The sequence below is a fragment of the Furipterus horrens genome, unplaced genomic scaffold (assembly GCF_987537825.1).
Source record: "Furipterus horrens unplaced genomic scaffold, mFurHor1.1.pri manual_scaffold_7, whole genome shotgun sequence".
In the NCBI taxonomy this organism is placed as follows: domain Eukaryota; kingdom Metazoa; phylum Chordata; class Mammalia; order Chiroptera; family Furipteridae; genus Furipterus; species Furipterus horrens.
In genome coordinates, this window is record NW_028327177.1 from 37,737,960 (window position 1) to 37,755,779 (window position 17,820).

General features: G+C 35.8%; 1 protein-coding gene across 1 annotated transcript in view; it reads right to left on the minus strand.

Annotated features, from left to right (window-relative positions):
• PREX2 (phosphatidylinositol-3,4,5-trisphosphate dependent Rac exchange factor 2) overlaps positions 1-17,820 on the minus strand; it is a 231,973-nt gene that overhangs the window by 122,083 nt on the left and 92,070 nt on the right. The window contains exons 8-14 of the mRNA XM_090283596.1: positions 17,235-17,338; positions 15,181-15,330; positions 12,221-12,365; positions 8,115-8,215; positions 3,935-4,038; positions 3,178-3,227; positions 561-636 (exon numbers count right to left, since the gene is read on the minus strand). Coding sequence (XP_090139722.1) covers positions 561-636; positions 3,178-3,227; positions 3,935-4,038; positions 8,115-8,215; positions 12,221-12,365; positions 15,181-15,330; positions 17,235-17,338 — 730 coding nt within the window. The remainder of the gene's footprint in view (positions 1-560; positions 637-3,177; positions 3,228-3,934; positions 4,039-8,114; positions 8,216-12,220; positions 12,366-15,180; positions 15,331-17,234; positions 17,339-17,820) is intronic.

Here is a 17,820-nt window from a genome sequence, read left to right on the forward strand (position 1 = left end):
GTGAGATGCCCTGATTGGCAAATACCATTTTCCCAGCTCCTATATTCTAAGAAACAGAATAAAATCACAACAAATTTTACACTTTCCTATTTAAAATGTATGGAAATGGTTATTAAAGTTCATAGTAAGAAAGCACAATTATATCTAACAGAGAAAAAGACATAGGAAGATAAGGATAACTTGCTAGGACTAATAAACAGATACTTTAAAACAAATTAGTGAACAAAACAGACAAAAAATATTGGTATATGTCCATTGTTTCTTTCCAGTGGTATTCAAATTACACTTCATTTTTTGATCTAGTATCATTTCTGATCATTTAAAAACAGGAATATCTTTTTGAAAGACAATATAGCACAAAAATTAAGCCTGAAGACTCCAAAGTAAAATAAATTATGTAGGTTCAGACTCTAACTCTGCTTTATATTAGCTGTATGGACTGGTCAAGTTATTTCATTGTGCCTCATCTGCAAGTAGGGATTAAAAAAAATACCTAAATCACATGCTCAAACTTTCATCAACAATATATGTAACTTGGCAACTTCAATTTGTCTATTTACCTGTGCAATTAACCAGTCTATCAGTTTGTTGGCCATGACTACAGATTTGTAGGTCCTTAAATGGTAATCTTTATCTCTACAAAGAAAAAAGAAACCAGAAACATTAAGGAAGGAGATAAGTGAGCACAGGGCAACATTTCACTTAGTATGTGCAAAAGGAACATTTACTCAATGTAATCCGAATTGATTGTCCACATTATGTGCAAATAAGAGAGGTTTACAAGGCCTGTACAATACCTGGAAACACCTTTATCAGCTCATACCATTAGAAGAGACCCACAATGATACCAAAACAGGACATTTCTTCCTTCACATTTTTTATATGCAAATAGATTATTACTGCTATGTCACCTGCTAATAATTTAGTAAAAATACAATAAAAAAAACAATAAAATATAATTTTTCCCTTTAAGTCAGGATAGGTTCCACAAAACATCTCAAAATGTAGAAAAGAAAGCAACCAGTTTAATTCTCAATCCTGACTTCTCCAAGAAGGTTGTACTTGTTCTAAAAGACTTCATTTAGCTCAGCTGTAGTGGAAGACCGTAGGCCTGTCTTATGGTAAATACACCGAGAACTGTATTATTCATTTTGTTGCAGTGACATCACATCCCTAGGGAACCAAGGTAATCAACCATCTCCACATCAGATTTCTTTCAGTAGACTTCCAAGATCTGAGAAATCACTCAGTTTAGTCAGATCCCAATAAAGTGCTCATGAACAGAAATAGACCCTGAAGGCAAAAATCTATACTTCACTGAGTTTGCAGGCCTGGAGCAAAGGGGAATGAAAACGTGACAATCTTTCCAAATCATTAAAAAAAAAATTGTAAATAAACTGAACTAATGAATAATTACTAGCTATGTTCAGAGGTCTCTAGCCTTGGTCAGGGATTTACAATTAATATTTACATAATTTTATCCATTTTCATAAAGAGCTCCCTGAAATATGGTTGAAATTTCTGAGATTTCAATAATAAATGATTACTAGGTTAGCCAGTAATCAATAGAAAAATTTCTAATCTTTTAAAATCTATCTTCTTATTGATATCTCATATCACCCAAGAAGAAATTAGGAAGGAAAAGGTAAACCTGTTATAGACCACATGTTGGTTTATGGGTTCTTCGCCCAATTAATTCTTTTCACAATCTGAGTTTATACATAGTAAAAGTATAACTATCATACATTCCATCTGTTTTATGGTTTCTTTCCCATAAAATTTCCCTTGACAACTCATAAACAATTGTCGTTTTTAGCCAAAGAACAATTCTCTCTTATCAGCTCTTACCAAGTGTAACTTTCTTGATAAGAAATCCCATATGGCTAAAATATATTTTCAGAACACATTTTCTCACACACAAACTCAGTATCTGCACAAGTGACATCGAAAATTTAACTATTATTGTTTTCTATTAGTTTAGCAGGAAAAAAAATTAAGTACCCAGTTGCTATTGAGTTAAACAAACATCTTTTAGTATTAAATTACTCAAAATATTTGCAGAGTGTCTGTGCCAGAAAATGAAGAAATATTGGTTCTTTTTCTCTTTTTTAGTTTATGAAGCCTGCCTATGAAAGTGAACAGGACACTTTCAGAGTAGTGGGTAAGATTCCATTTTATCCTCCATAACTGCGGTGTGTTCTCTATGAAACATTAGTGGGCATTCCAATACACTCAAACAGAAGCTTCTGAAATGTTTTTATTTTTAATTAAGCTCTGTATTTCCTTGGAATTGGAAACCAGAATGAAAACTAGAAACACCGTACATCAAACATTTGAATTCTATAGCCACAATTGAAAAGCCTCTTTATGCATTTTGGAAATTGTGTATCCATATTTTTTGTATGAAAAATACGTTTGTCAATAAACTCCGAATGATATCTGGCCATCTGAAATTAGTTTAACATGACATTCTATCAGTTACTGTACATCAGTGTATATTACAAAGCATAATAATACTGCTGGATGGTCTCTTCTATCTCAAATCATTATAACATAAAACTCAATGTTTTCTCCTTTCTTTCTAAAGAGATAAACTGAAAATTAATCCCAATTCCTTTTAAAAATAAAAGGCATAGCTCTTAAGATGAAAAATCATGATGGAGAATAAAATTACTAGATTATATTTATTAACTCCAAAGTGATTCTTAAGTTTCAAGTATAAAGTCTTTTCTTTGAATAAAAACCATTAGAAGGATATACTGTTAAATAAAATACACACTCAAAATTGGATTACACAATTTAATTTAAAAGTTAATATACAAGTAATCATAATGGTAAATATTTATAGTAAACAATATCTAAATCTCCCAATCAACTATTATTTATTAAATATTAACTGAATATGGATTATTTCATTATCAAGTCAATAATTTACTGTGAATTAATGGCAAATAACTTTAGAAATCAGAATAAAAAGAGTGGAAGGAACTATATAGTAGAGCCTCAGAAAATTTAGGAATATTTTAGGATAAATTATTACTTAAAATAATCTTTAAAAGTAAAATTTTCACTTTTGGAAAAATAAAACACCAACATGTTCCAACTGGATAATATTTACCTAATATGCAATATAAATATTTCCATATAAGTTTTCCATAACTTGGAAACCATACTCACCTTATCACTGGAGTAAATAAACTATGAAGACGGCAATATAATCTTACACCCTATTGTAAAATAAAGATATGTCAAAAGCAAGTAAGATCATTCAAAGAACATATCAATGATATTTTGAAATAATATATTCATTCACTGTTGACATTTTGGAATCATTATACAATCTCAACCTATATATAAGTTATTTAAATGTTACATTATAACATAATATGTATGTTGTAAGTTCTAAAAATAATGACTTAAATAATTAAAAATAGGATTAAATTGTGCTATGAACTTGTCATACATATATGACATATATACACAAAGTTTTAAAATTATTGTTCTTAAAATATAAAATATTAAGTTATAATGTAAACAAAAAATAAATCTATTTATGCAGCAATATGTCATACTACTGGCTCACTGTATGTCAATAAATCTTGTCAAGAGTGCAAAGAAAAATTATATGACATTAAATTTATATATCTGTATTGTTTTTATTTATATATGTATCATGACCACTTATTGCTACATGTAAAATAGCTTTCAATGGATATAACACTCTGAATGAAGCAATTACATTACTTCCATTGAGAACTAGGTAAGAGAATAAGAAAAATTTAATATTAGAACTCTTGAAATAGCAAGAAGAAATTGAGACCTTTGTCATTTAAAAATTGTCTGTACCAGAAGAAATTTTAAGTCTCTCAATAGCATTTTATCTTGCTAAAGTACATGAATTCTGCTATCGATTAAAGGTTGTAGAAGCTGTTACCTTCGAAATCACATCCTGCATCTCATTTCTTGGATAAAATGTTCCATCATCATAGCGAAACCTATATAACATCTGTTCTTGTTTGAATTGATGTTTATCAGTAACTAAGAACATAAAAACAATATATTAAAATATTGACAACCTAAAAAGTGGTAGCTAAAAACAAGTGTATTTATGAAATATTCCCAAATACCGAAACTTCAGTTTTACCAAAAGCTTTTGTTTTACTGACACAGTAATACAAATCCAGTATTTAGACAATAAGTTTCATAATAAGATTTGGTTATATAACATATTTACCATTTTCATATAATGACTTAACAACTAAATTCAAGTTAGCAACATTTAGCTAGCATATTCTATGTATTTGTGTGTAGTGTATTTATATTTACATAAATATATGAGTTTGTGTTTTCTACTTCTTTCCAATGCCACAAAATTGAGCAAAAAGAGCCCTTCAAAGAGCAGATACTCTAATTAGTAAGTTATGTTTTGAGTCTCAGCCCTAGAAGTGAGGTTTAACATTTATCTGTTTTATACCCCAGTAATCAAGCCAAGACCACACATACACCAATCTTGAGCACTTATCTTGTGTTTAGAGCTCCAAAGCAGATTATATAATTTCAATATGTAACTAATTCCAAATTTTTAATAGTTTTATTACACTGAGAAATGCTTTTCTTTCATGTCATTTAATTTTTTTTTCTCAGTGGAAAATGAGAGTAGTCATCCTTTACTTGCATCCTTAGGATGAGATTCTCATATTCATAAAATCTCCTGTTAAGCTTTCTCTCAAATTTTCTTTTTTCCAGAAATCACTTTACAAAGAGTCAAAAAATTTTTTAAATGATTGCTCTAGAAAGAAAAAAACCTCAAATGGAAGCTCATGAAAATGTTCTCTTTACAGAGAATGCAACATTTGCAGAAGAGATAATTTATTGCAATGGGTTCTATTTTCATGGTTAGATGGAAGACTCTGACCTTTACTTTTTGCTGACAATGTTGAAGGAGGAGAAAAAGCTGTGAGGATTAAATCTCATGAACTACATTTGGTGAATACAGGTGGGGAAAACCAAAAGACTTATAAAACACACACACAAAGTTTCAGCTATTTTACCCCAACCCATTAGAACCACGTGCATGGCTTCTCCGGCTTATAGCCATTACATTGAGACATGATTACTAAGCCCCTCCCAAGAAAACAGACAGACAACACAGCCTTTTGGCATACTTCTTCCAGAATAAGCCCAAAAATCTTTAAAAAGCATGTGTGAAAATAAAATCAAGAGAAATATTTTGAAATCTTATGTTATTCATTTCTCCTATGCAATCTACCAATTCCCATTTTTATCCCTTAAGACTCACAGAAATAAATCATTGTCTTGATATTCCAAAATTCAAAAAAATGTTGGTCCCAAATTCTCTTGCCATAATAAAACATGTGGTGACTTCACCAACTCAAAAAGGGATGCTAAGCCATCAGGCAAACTCCTGTGACTTTGAGAATTAATCTTGGGTTAATCTGCACTGGCAAAGGTTGAACAACTGCCTCTCTGGGAGGCAGCTCTGATTTGTAGCATTCACCAAATTTCTGTGATATAACTACTTTCACAGTGGACAATTTCAAGCTTCTAAAACAAAGTTACTGAACACAGAATTAGACATGTGGTGATATGTTATTTAGTATTTCCTCACACAGAAATAATAGATATAAGTAACACCAAGACCACAGTTAACAATGAAATATATTAAGATAATTAGGAAGTGATGAGTTTTAAGAATATATTATCTCTGTTTATAATTTATGTACTTATGTGTTTCTATAACTTAAAATTTAATAATAGATGTGTTTAACAACCACCTTGCAAATTCTTTTTTAATTTAATTATCAGCTCTTTTGAGCTTATACAAGCAACTTCATCCCATCAATGGATATAATGAATGAAGTCTCTGAATTCTCACATAGCATTTATAAACAGTAGCTCCAGACAAGAGGAATATTATCAGCATATCACAGAGAAAATGTATGTGCTTCAATCCATGAATTCCTGGTAAGTAAGGCTTTGCCTTTGATGACGTTTTCAGCAGTATTTGCAATGTGAATAACAGCAATAATAGTCTACTTTCTACTCTTTTTTTTTTTACTTGCTTTCCTTGAAACAGATGGTTCATTCAACTTTATTTTAGAAATTCTATTTTCACTGAAATGCAGCTGGAACCACATACTAATGAAAGTAGCGTGTGTGGCTCATATTCTTCACTCTAATAAAATTATTAATGTGAAATTGCATATGTTTTCTTATCCCCAGTTTGGGGAATATGTTAATTTTAAACACTTAAAAAGGATATTATTTCCAGTGACAAAAATTCTGTATGCTAAATCTGACATTATAACTGGTCAAATCCTGAAAATAGTAATAGCACAGGCCACTAAAATCAAACTGTGGTGAACAGAACAATATTAATAGAGAGTACTCAGTGCTATATTTCTCAGAAAAAGTTAATCAGTTTATAAATATCACTGTCAAAATGGTTTAAATTTTCATAAGTTAAATAATCAAACCATTCTTGCATTTGAAAATTCAAAATACATTTTAACCCCGTATTTATCTACCACTTCCTTTTCAAAATTGTATTGTTGGAGAAGAGAGGTGTCTGACATGGGGGAGGTAAGTTGATTAGGACTGAAATTCTCCCATTCTGATATCTCTTCCAAACAAAAAATCTTATGCTGTTGATTTTTTTTTCTTTTAAGAGGGAGAGAAAGGAATGGCAGAGGATCCCTAGCTAGATACACGGTACATGGCATCAGGGGCACCCAGTGCAGTGGGGAAACATTGGGAGGATCTAGTTAGTTTCAACTCACTCTATGAAAGAAAATGAACATCAAAATACTATAGCCAAGCATCCATATTTATTCATAATTCCCAGTCTTTTTCTCCTCTCCCATATTTTGCATTAGGCATTCTTCAAGCTTTTATTCTCAGTCTCATTATCATTGCTTTCTTGTTTTTTGTTTATTTCTTATTGATGTTCTAAGGAATCTGATAATAACTCATTGAAATGACTCCCAAATCTGTCTCTCACTCTCTTTACCCGGAGCTTTACACACACATTTTTAACTTCTGCTGAGCACTTCTTCACGGATGCCTCGTGTCTAACCCACAGCACATCTTTGTTTTTCTCCCCCATGTGTTCCTCCTCCTGAATTAGCTCTTTCTGTCATCCAATTAGAAAGGTCAGAATATTTGATGTTGCCCTTCATTCTTCATGTGCCTCACCCAGTTATCAAATACACTGTTTCAGCATTACCAGAATCTCTGCAACGGGCCACCTTCATCATGCCCACCGCCAACACCCTGGCAACACCCTTGTCCTTTCACTCCTGGGGATGGACTGGACCCCCAACATATAGGACTCTATGCAGTCTCAAACCTGTCTGCACCAAGCTCCCAATTGCTGTATTTGTAGCTCTAAAATCAATTCTCACCACTGCTTTGCTTAAAGGGGTCCATCAGCTTCTCACCTCCAGAATCAGCCAGAGATACTACAGCCAGGGAGCTAAGATCTTCTAGATCAGGTGTTGACCCAGCTTTCTCACCCTGCCCCCTGCCCTAGTATATTCACCATGGAAGTATATTGTCTTGCCACATGGACTGTGCTAGTTCCTGAAGAGGGGCTACCATTAACTTCCCCACTCCTGTGCCATATATCATTCCCCAGGGTGGGATATCTTTCTGCCCTCTGTCTCTGTCAAGAGTCCTATTCATTCTACAGTGGCCAACATTAATTTCACTTCCCTCGTGAAGCATTTCTAAATACCATCCCCTTCCTCCACAGTGCCACACACTTACCTGTATATCTGATTCTTGCCTGTGTTGTAATTATTCATTTTTTAAAATTTTATTACATTTTATTGATTATATTGTCACAATAGTTCCATTTTTCCCCTTTGCTCCCCCCTGCCCAGCACCCTCTCCCTAATTATTCATTTTAAAGTTAGCAAATATATCACCCTAAACCTGAAACAGTTCTACATATAGTAGTCACTCAAAAATGTTGAAAAGACTTAACCACCCTATAACGTGGAACATTATTATAAATTGGACTATTCAATGGAACTAAGATACATGCAATCTATGGATAAACAGAATAAATATGTAATTAATAAAATAATTACCATGGTGTATAATTCCATTTTCTAATAATGCTTGTCCCAAGTGAACACCTTCTTCAGGCCTGTGAATCTCTCCAATTTCCAACAGCCATGACACAAATTCACTGCAGCAGAAATCCAATGAAAAGGTTAAATAGTTTTTTTTTCCCCAGGAAGTCTATCTGTGCCATGCATTCATCAAGCAGCTATGAAAAGAATCTCAAAATATAAAGGAATATTTTCAGTGTATTTCAGCATACATTTTTCATATATATAAAGACCACAGTTATTTAAATTGGACTCTTCTAGAAAACCCATGTTCATACATTCAGACTAACCTTAACCGTACTTAACAACTATTTAACTTATTGAGACTTCTAAGAAACACAAAGGGGAAATTTTAAAGTAGCTTCAATTATAAGGTTACTATCCACATAAGGCAAATTTGGGACTAAAGAGTATACAACAGATCCTAAATGTAGCTAAAGGACAGAACTAGATAGAGTAATAATGACTTAGTATAAGAGATAAACTACTTTTTAAAATATTTCAATTATAGTTTACTTTCAATATTATGTTATGTTAGTTTCAGGTATATAGCATAGTGGTTAGACAATCATAGTTACGAAGTACAGTGTAGGGAATATAGTCAATATTGTGATAACTATGTATGGTGCGAGGTGGGCACTGGTAATATCAGGGGGAACACTTTGAGAGAGATAGACTCTTGAATGTGGTTTTCCAGGCACAAAGGACCAGTGGGTCAGAAACTCTAAGAGGGCAAACAAAACAAAACCGTGTGCCCCATATGGCAGACAGAATTCTGAAGATGTTTACCCACCCCCTATCAAGAATCCCACCCCTTGGTTTTTAATCGCACACTAATGTAGACAGTCCTGTCAATGGATTTTGTGTATGTACTAAAAATCCCAGGTCAGTTGACCTTAAAATATGGAAACTATCCCACAGGGCCTAACTCAATCACTTGAACCCTTTAAGGCTTTGGAAGCTGGTGGCCCAAGAGGAAGTGAGGAAAAGTAAAAACATAAGAAAGATTCAGTGTGCTACTTCTGCCTTTGAATGAAGATACAGGGGCCATGTCACAAGGAATGCAGTCAGCTTCTAGCTGAGAGTAGCCCTGGCCAACAGCCAACATAAAATGGAACCTCATTCTTATAATAATGAAGGACTGAATTCTCCCAACAACCTGAATGTGCTTGGAAGTGGATTCTTCCTCAGAGTCTCAAGATAAGAGGCCCAGGCCAGTCCACACCTTGATTTTGGTATTATGAAACCCTAAGCAGAAAACCCAGGATTGCTCACCTGGACTTCTGCCATATAAAACCACAAGCTAATAAATGGGTGCTGTTTCAAGCCACTGGGCATGCGGATAATTTATTTTGCAGTAATAAAAAATTAATATACACTAAAGACATAGAAAAGCTTTACTAATTGTTTTTTCCAAGTCCTAAATGACTTGGTAAACTCACTATATCTAAACTGTCATCCATAAGGAATACTGCAGCTCAAAGCCATCCATCAGAACTGCCTACCACACACAGCTGCCATGGCTGAGAGGCCACGGGGCTACGGCTCTCATCTTTCGCCATTCGGGAGGGGGCGAGGAGGCCCAGACATGGTAGATAAGAAGGATGATATTTTATAATACTTAGGGAGACAGTATCAGCTCAGTAATAAATTTTTTAAGGCCATGTGGTATCATTAAAAGAATACTAAATAAAGAGACAATTTACAATAAAAATTTTATCATGCATATGTTATAAAAATCTAACATTTTACATTTTACATAAACTAATAAATATATTTTAGATTGGTTTTATTTTTGCACAGAGGCCAGAGAAGCAAAGCTACAGAAAGTATGGAGAAATTAGTTTCCATTTATTTCAAAACCAACAGCAACACATACAGCCTAAGTCAAATAGCCAAGGAACGTGGAATTCTAAATATGATGTCTAGTCTAACAAGTACATTTTAAGGCAGAAGTTGTTAAAGTGCTTTCTATTCTTCTATTAAGTAAGCACCATCCAAAAGGAAGAAAATAAAAGAAGTAAGGTGAAATATAGTATAGGAGCTAAGGTCACATAATTTATAATAAGACAACCTGGATTCGGATCCTGCCTCTGCTTCTAATAGCTATGCAATGTTGAATTAGTACATCTAGCTCTGTAAACCTCAGGTTTTTCCTCCATAACAGAAATAATAGCAGCCTCACTGTGCTGTCGCAAGATTAAATGAGCTGATAGTGTCAGGAACATAGCACTGGGCCTGGCACACTGTGAACACTTATTAAGTGTCAGATTGACGAATGTGTTGAGATGGCTGGTATGTAGCTAAAGCATAATTTTATGTTCTGACATCACCAGATTCCCCAATGTGTCCAATTCAAATGAGTGAAACGGCACATGTCAAATACTGCTATATATTGGAGTATGGACAAAAAAGGGGCGCTGTAAAAAATCTAACCAAAAGTAACTTCATGGGGTAATTTGACCATGAATTCCTAACTGGGCAGGTCATGATGGACACAAGAGGGAATGTGCTACTATGGAAAAGGACACAAATAATAACAGCTAACATTTACTGAGTCTTGTATGTATAAAGTGCTCTGGGGAATACTTTGCCTTTCATTGCAATTAACTAGAACTACAGCTAGAAGAGAGAGTGTGGGTAAAGGGTTAACAAGACACCCTCTCCTTCAATAAGGACAAGTTTTACCCTGGATTAACTTTCTGATTTTGTTTCCCTAGAAAACTGATGAAGGCAGGGTGTCAGGAGCATTAGCAGGCAGTATGGATTATGGTAAAAATGCCCCCAATGGCTACACTGCATACTCATAAGACCTGATGAAAAGTCAGAAGTTGAAGTGGTTCTCTTATAAGTAGACATGCCCTTGTGGGGAGGACCTTGGAAGCTATGCCCATGATGTTGTTAGTGGAAACAGTATCTTCTTTGTAAAATGGGGCTTCTAGGCTAAGGTGGGCTCACATGTGCTCACTCCCTTGCATAAGCGCCATCACCTGGGGGACTATGGACACTAGTGATACTAGCAACACAAGCCTGTTGGCAGCCAAGTGGCCTGCTATGAGGACCACGCCCACCGAAGAAGAGACAAGAGATGCTGTGCTGCCCCCACTGCAAGTACAGGGTTTCCTGGCTTAAATTCTTCTCATGGGGCTAGGGGCTGGTGTAGCCCATGGTGATTCTGTCTGTCTGCATAGCTAATTAATAATACACTCTGGTAGGTATTCCAGGTAAGCACTATGAAAATCATCTTTAGAGGGGAAAGAAGAATTTAACTTTTCCAAATCTCAACTAGCCAGTGGCAGGGCCAGATCTGGAGATAGTCTGATTGTGAAGTCTGGGCTTTGAACTACTATTCTAGCCTACTTTTTATAGAACTGACATTCATATTCACTAGCTGTATGAACTTGGGATTGTTAAATTCCCTGATACCCAGTTTCTGACTCTATAAAGTAGAAGTATGTATTCAAGGATTAGAAATGAGGTATAGGAAGAATCCAGTCCACAGTCTGGCCTACCTTTAGGTATCTGAGGCATTGCCCTTCTCTTTGGCTCTGCCAGCTTAACCCAGCAGGATTGCCCATGTGCAGCTGTCTTCAAAAACCCAAGGACACACACGGGCCATCTATGCTAAACACCCAGGCCACTTCCCTGCCTGTTGCTCTGTGCCTGGACCCTTACATGACCCACTTTCTCAGACTATAGCCCTTCAGCCTGAGCCCAGCTGTCAGAATTCTAAATTAATCGGCTGCTTAGACTATGTTTTTCCAGTTCTCTAGTTTTCTGTGACTTTCAGGCCCTGTATTCACATCCTTGCCAGATTCCGTCCCTTACAGGCAAACCTGCCTGCCTGCCCAGCTTCTGCTTTGGCCTTGGAACACAGTGTATCAGAAATTATTGACATCATGAATGAGTGAATAATTGCTTTAAGTTTTCTTGTCATGGTTCCCAGCTCTATGACCATTCCCTCAACCCACTATGGTCCAGGAAATGTTGATAGTAAAGAAATATTCAAAAATGCTTAGGAGAATTTTTTAAAGAAAAATAACACATGAGATAGTGAAAATATTTTTTAAAAATATATGCACCTTCCAAGAAAGCATTTAGGGAACGTAGTCAGTTTTCTTTTTCTGTCTTTGATCAGATTTCCTTGTTTGCACATCATTTTATAAAGCTTCTCGCCCTGTTCAGAGATCATTACCCAGGTGTCTTGCTCCATTCCCAATTTTAAACCTATCAAAAACGAAACAGAGGACAGGTAACTGAAAAAGTCTCTTCATTCACTCATCATTAAACAAACATTTATTACATGTCTGCCATGTGCTGGGGCTGGGGCTACGGAGCTCTGTATTATAGGGGCCTGGTTTTCAGGAAGCTCAAGGGATCCAGGGAGATAGTTGAGGCAAGATGCCCAGGGCCATTGGGCACCTTTGTGCATGATGCACCCCAAAAATGCATGGGTTGGCCAGTGGAGGCAGAGCAGCTGAATCTCACTCTACAGACCCCTTCTGCAGGACTCGGTCAGCACAACGGGACTGGGTGGCCCCTGAGGCAGCCTTAGAGGAAAAACTGTGATACAATAGGGGCACATTCAGAGTAGCTCCGTTATCTGAGAAATGGCCAGAAAGACTTGGCGGAAGGGCACTGTTTGAATGCACAGGTATGAACAGGACTTTCAGAGAGGGAACAAGGAGTCGTGAGAGCTAACTGAGGTGAAGCAGCACCAACAGGAGGCCCTGGGTTTAGGTGAGAGCACAGGAGATACGCTGGTGACTTAGACAGGGTCCTCATTCAACTGCAGTTCAAGGCCCTTCATTCCTTTGGTATTGGGAAACCGGCTATTTTAACCAGAGAAGGAGAAGGCAGGGTAGTGCAGGAAAGCAGTATTGTTGCTTGGAAGCTAAGTTCAGAGGACAAGCTGAAAGGGAGAGAATTTAAAAAGAGAGAGACTATTAGGAGGGAACTGCAAAAGTTCAGGCAAGTTCAAGCCCCTACAGATAGTAATAGGAACAAAGTTGAGAAATATGTAGGAGGTGGTATTGGGAGGAAACACCACCAGGTTAAATGTAGGCAGGAAGGCAAGAGAAGAAATCAGCACGCCTTGCAGGCTTTAGACATGACAACTGAGTGGGAGTGGGGAGGCGGGGTGGGCAAAGGGCTTAGGTAAGGAGGAGCCCAGCAACTGAGCATGTTGACTTTGGACATTGAGGTGTGGAGTCCAGGGGTCAGTGGAATACATCCGTATGAAGCTCAGGAGAGAGGACAAGGCTAGACATAAAGATTGAGAACTTGGCAATGTAGAAGCAGAAGTTATCTGGTGACCCAGGCAAGGAATTCAGTTTATAGGAGACCAGGGCCAACTCAGAAATCCTTGGAACACAGACCCTGAATTAGTGAGATTTTCATGAAGAACCGTTGCAGAAGAAGAAGTAATACTTGAAGTATTTTAGTCTTCTAGTTATAAAATGTCTTACTAGCATTTGTTTTTTACAATGCAGAAGCAATTAACATTTGCCAGTAATAGTGAATAATCCATTAAGAACTGAGCCTATTAACATACACAGACTCATAGAATGTGTTTTCTCTCCTTCCTTCATTCTTTCTCCCCTCCTCCACCCTTTTTGGGGTTCTTGGATATAGCTACATGCATAGTCATTCTGAAAAAAATAAAGCTTCAATGTGATAAAAAATCCAATTTATCTTTTAAACAATTTGATATACTTGGATTAATTGCTTGATTCAACATAATTTAGGAGTCAGTTATGCATTCATAATCTTTGTCTTAAAAACTGCTATCTGGTTCTTCATCTAATATCAACAGGAGTAAATATTTGGAAATTCTGACACCACTGTGTACTATGAATATTTTAATTAAGGTATAAAATTTGTTCCTTCTTCAAGGGAATATATCTGAAGATAGAAAGGGCTCTTTGTGTTCTAAAATTTTGTCACCAATGAAATGTTTTATTCCTAGATCTCTGGGAAAAGAACTAAACACTGTCATGTTTATTATCAATTATTTGATAAACTAGTAGTTAGACAAGCATTTCTATTTCCTAGCTGAATTACAGAAGTATGATTACTTGCAGACAAACTTTATACAATTAAGTATTGCCAGACCAAATACCTCCTGTAAATCTTGCTAAAAACATGAAGCAAATTTGAGCTAGGCCACCTAATGTGAACTAGCTCCTTATTGGGTTATAAGACATTATATTGAATATAATATAACATGTTTAAAAAGTTAATATATATCCAAAGTGCCTCATTCAGTAATGAGGACACTAACATATTTGGCCTAAGAATTTTCAGTGGACTATTATTATACAGAGAACAATTGTTGGAGACCCTACAACACTGCATATTATTGAAGTTTGTCTCTTAAAGGAAAACTCAGTGATGGTGCTTTAGAATAGAATGCAAAGAAAACTGAACAAATTGTAAAGCTAGTGAAACTATTTGCTATAGATTGAATGTTGAAATTCATATGTTGAAACCTAATCTCAATGAGATGATAGTAGGAGCCTCTGGGAGGTGATTAGGTCATGAGAATGGAACCCTCATGAATGTGTTAAGTGTCCTTATAAAAGAGGCTCTACAGCAATCCCTCTCACTTCTTCCACCTGGTGAGGTTATAGCAAAAAGGTCTTATATGAGGAAGTGGCCTGTCACAGAACAGAGACTCTGTGGGTGTCATGGTCTTGTACTTCCCAGCCTCCAGAACTGTGAAAAATAAATGTCTGTTGTTTATAAGCCACCCAGTCTATGGTAGTTTGTTATAGGAGCCTGAATGGACTGAGACATCACCTGAAAGAAACTGCCAGTCACAATACAATTATTTTGCTAACTACATAAGGTCATTCTTATCTTTTATTTTAGTAACTGTTGAAAGCGTTCAGAAGATATTTAAGTACAGGGCTTACATCACATAGAAAACTCAAGTGAATGTTATATATCTTTTTACTTTCTCATAACTTTCACCCATTGTTGCTTTTCTGCTAAGTTAGAATCTTCACAAAGTATAACAGTGCCCAATTCATATACCCACTTTTTCGTCTTTCTCTTTCTTTCAAAATGGCTTCTAACCATTCATGTTTCTCTTCAGGTGTTTTTGCCATACACACAAACCATTTGTTTTTTGCTGTGTTATGTATCTTCCATCCATTAACCACAATGTGTCCGCTGCTATGGAAGTCAGCTGGAAAATAATGGGCAAAAGTGAATAAGCAAATGTTATATACAATATTATAGCAATGCAATCATTCAATTCACAAAAGTTCCAAAACCAGTAAATTCTTCACATTACCTTTGCTTTATATGTATGTGTTGAAGGACAAAAAAATTAACAAAATGATGCAGTTAGTGCTCAGTAATGGACCATTTCCGACATCAGCCCTCACAGGCTCCCACTCCCCTACATCTGACGCAGGTGCATAGAGGACAGCATTTTATGCCCTCCAAGGTCCTGGATTCTCACATGTCTTTATCTAGTGTTCCAGTTTCCATGAGCACAGCAACCAAGTAATCAATACAAAATTCACTTAGGCAACCAGGGTAGATGGCACAAATGCCGACAACCACATCATCTGAGGGAGAAGGAAGGAAGTGAGACACAGGAGCTCTGCCCCCAAGGAAAAAAGGGAAGAAAACACAGAGAGCACTAAAGCAACAGCGTGGAGATTTGAGCACGCCCTCTCCTATCCCACTTCCCCCTGGAGTAGAATGTGGGCTCGTGGATATTCCCTTGAGCATTCATGTTACTGAAGCAAGAGATCTGTTCACATTTTAGACAGGGAGCATTCTAAGTGTCACTAGACAGTCTCCTTAGAAAGCTTTAAAATGAGTTACTGTCACCTTATCAAAGCTAATGTGCACATCCTCTCATGACAAGATAACCTGTTAGGTCCCACATGTGATCATGGGAGTCTTTGCAACTATACTAAGGTCTGCTGGGCATAAAGGGATGAAGTGTGAGATTTCTCCCTGTTGCTGCTGACTGACAGCTCTAGACCTTTATCCCAACATCAGCCAATGAGGATCATCTTCACAGCATGACTTGTTCCCAAGTAAGTGCCCTGTCTCAGGAATCACTTAAATTTTGCTCACTGCATGTCTTTTTTCCCATACCTGCTACAACCACAGTTCATTATTTTAAGTACTGGATGATTTGATAGAACGCTAACAATAAGACAGAGAAATGGCACATGGGTGAGGATTTGAAAACCTGTGTTCCTGACAGATTAATAACATTCTTCTCCTCTGTGAGACCCAAGGATGACAACAAAGGTACGAATGGGGGTGCTGACCTGTGCCCCAACCCCATGTTTAAATTGAGTATTAAAAAGACATTTCTCTACGTGGGAATGAAAATCAGTTATCAACAATTAATATATTTTATATTATCTGTCTTTTCTCTTAGAAACATACCTTCTAATTAAAATCATTGGAAAAAGAATGATTCAATTCACTAAGCACTTATACACAACTTTTTTTTCAAATAGTAAATAATTTATCTTAATTTCATTTTACTTAATATTTGTGACAAACCATGATTTTATGAACTAACTTGAAAAAGTCCAAACCTTCAAATCTACAGAGCAAAAGTTTACTATCTTTGTGAAATAAAGAACTTAAAGTGACACTTAAAATTACACAAACCACATCCATCCACAACTTTCTCGTATAAATTGACAACCTGTTTAAATTAATAATGGCTGTATAGTTCAAATAAATCTAGAGTTTGTTATATTCTGCATTGAATATATTATAGAAACACAATGTCACATACATAACACACAGCATAACTTAAAGAAAATCAACTGATTCACTACATTATTTTGTGTATTCACACTCCCTAGCCTAGGAATTATGAGTTCCTACGAGTATGATATTTCTATCTTTGTGTTTAATGTTAGGGTGTTTCAGCCAAATATAAATTCCCATTATGACAACAGTACTCTTCCTTTCACCTTTTTCCTCTGACTGCTCTACCTAACAAAGTACTTCTAAGCTCTAATGCGCTGCACGTGAATTATTCTAGAGAGAAGTCTGTCTTACGAAGGAGTTTCCCATCAGCCTTTCATTGTAAATCTAATCACTCACCTGTGCCATCATCCACATTCTCCACTTCCATCACCTCTGTGTTGATCCGGCCACGGAAAAGGTATCGATGTCCATCTGTAGATGACTTGCTATTCTTCAACCGTCTGATAAAGAAATGAAATCACAAAATCATCATTACTCTATTTAATTGAAAACAATATTGAAGCAATATAATTTAAGCAAATCTTTGAAAAAGACATACCAATTTAAGCAATGATATCAAATGTTAGACTCTTGGTGTTTTTTACTTGTGTTCTCCCATTCATAACAGTACTGGTTGCTTTATGAGGTATGACTTATTTCTAGTTTTTTAAATAAACTAAAGCTCTGGGCTCAAGAAGATATATAAGCGGAAGAGTAAATATGTGCTTTTGCTCAATACAGGATATCAGTGGTGCCAAATCAAACTCTGACAGACACTAATAGTTGGTTAAAATTTCATTTTATTTCTTTCACCTTCATTTCTCATTTTTCAGTTAGTAGCTGGTAATTCCCTGATAAAATTCAGTTAGTTCTTATGATCCCTCTGTAAAGAAATTAACCTGCTGGTTCTTAAGCATTATCCAATTGAAAATATTTTCCTATA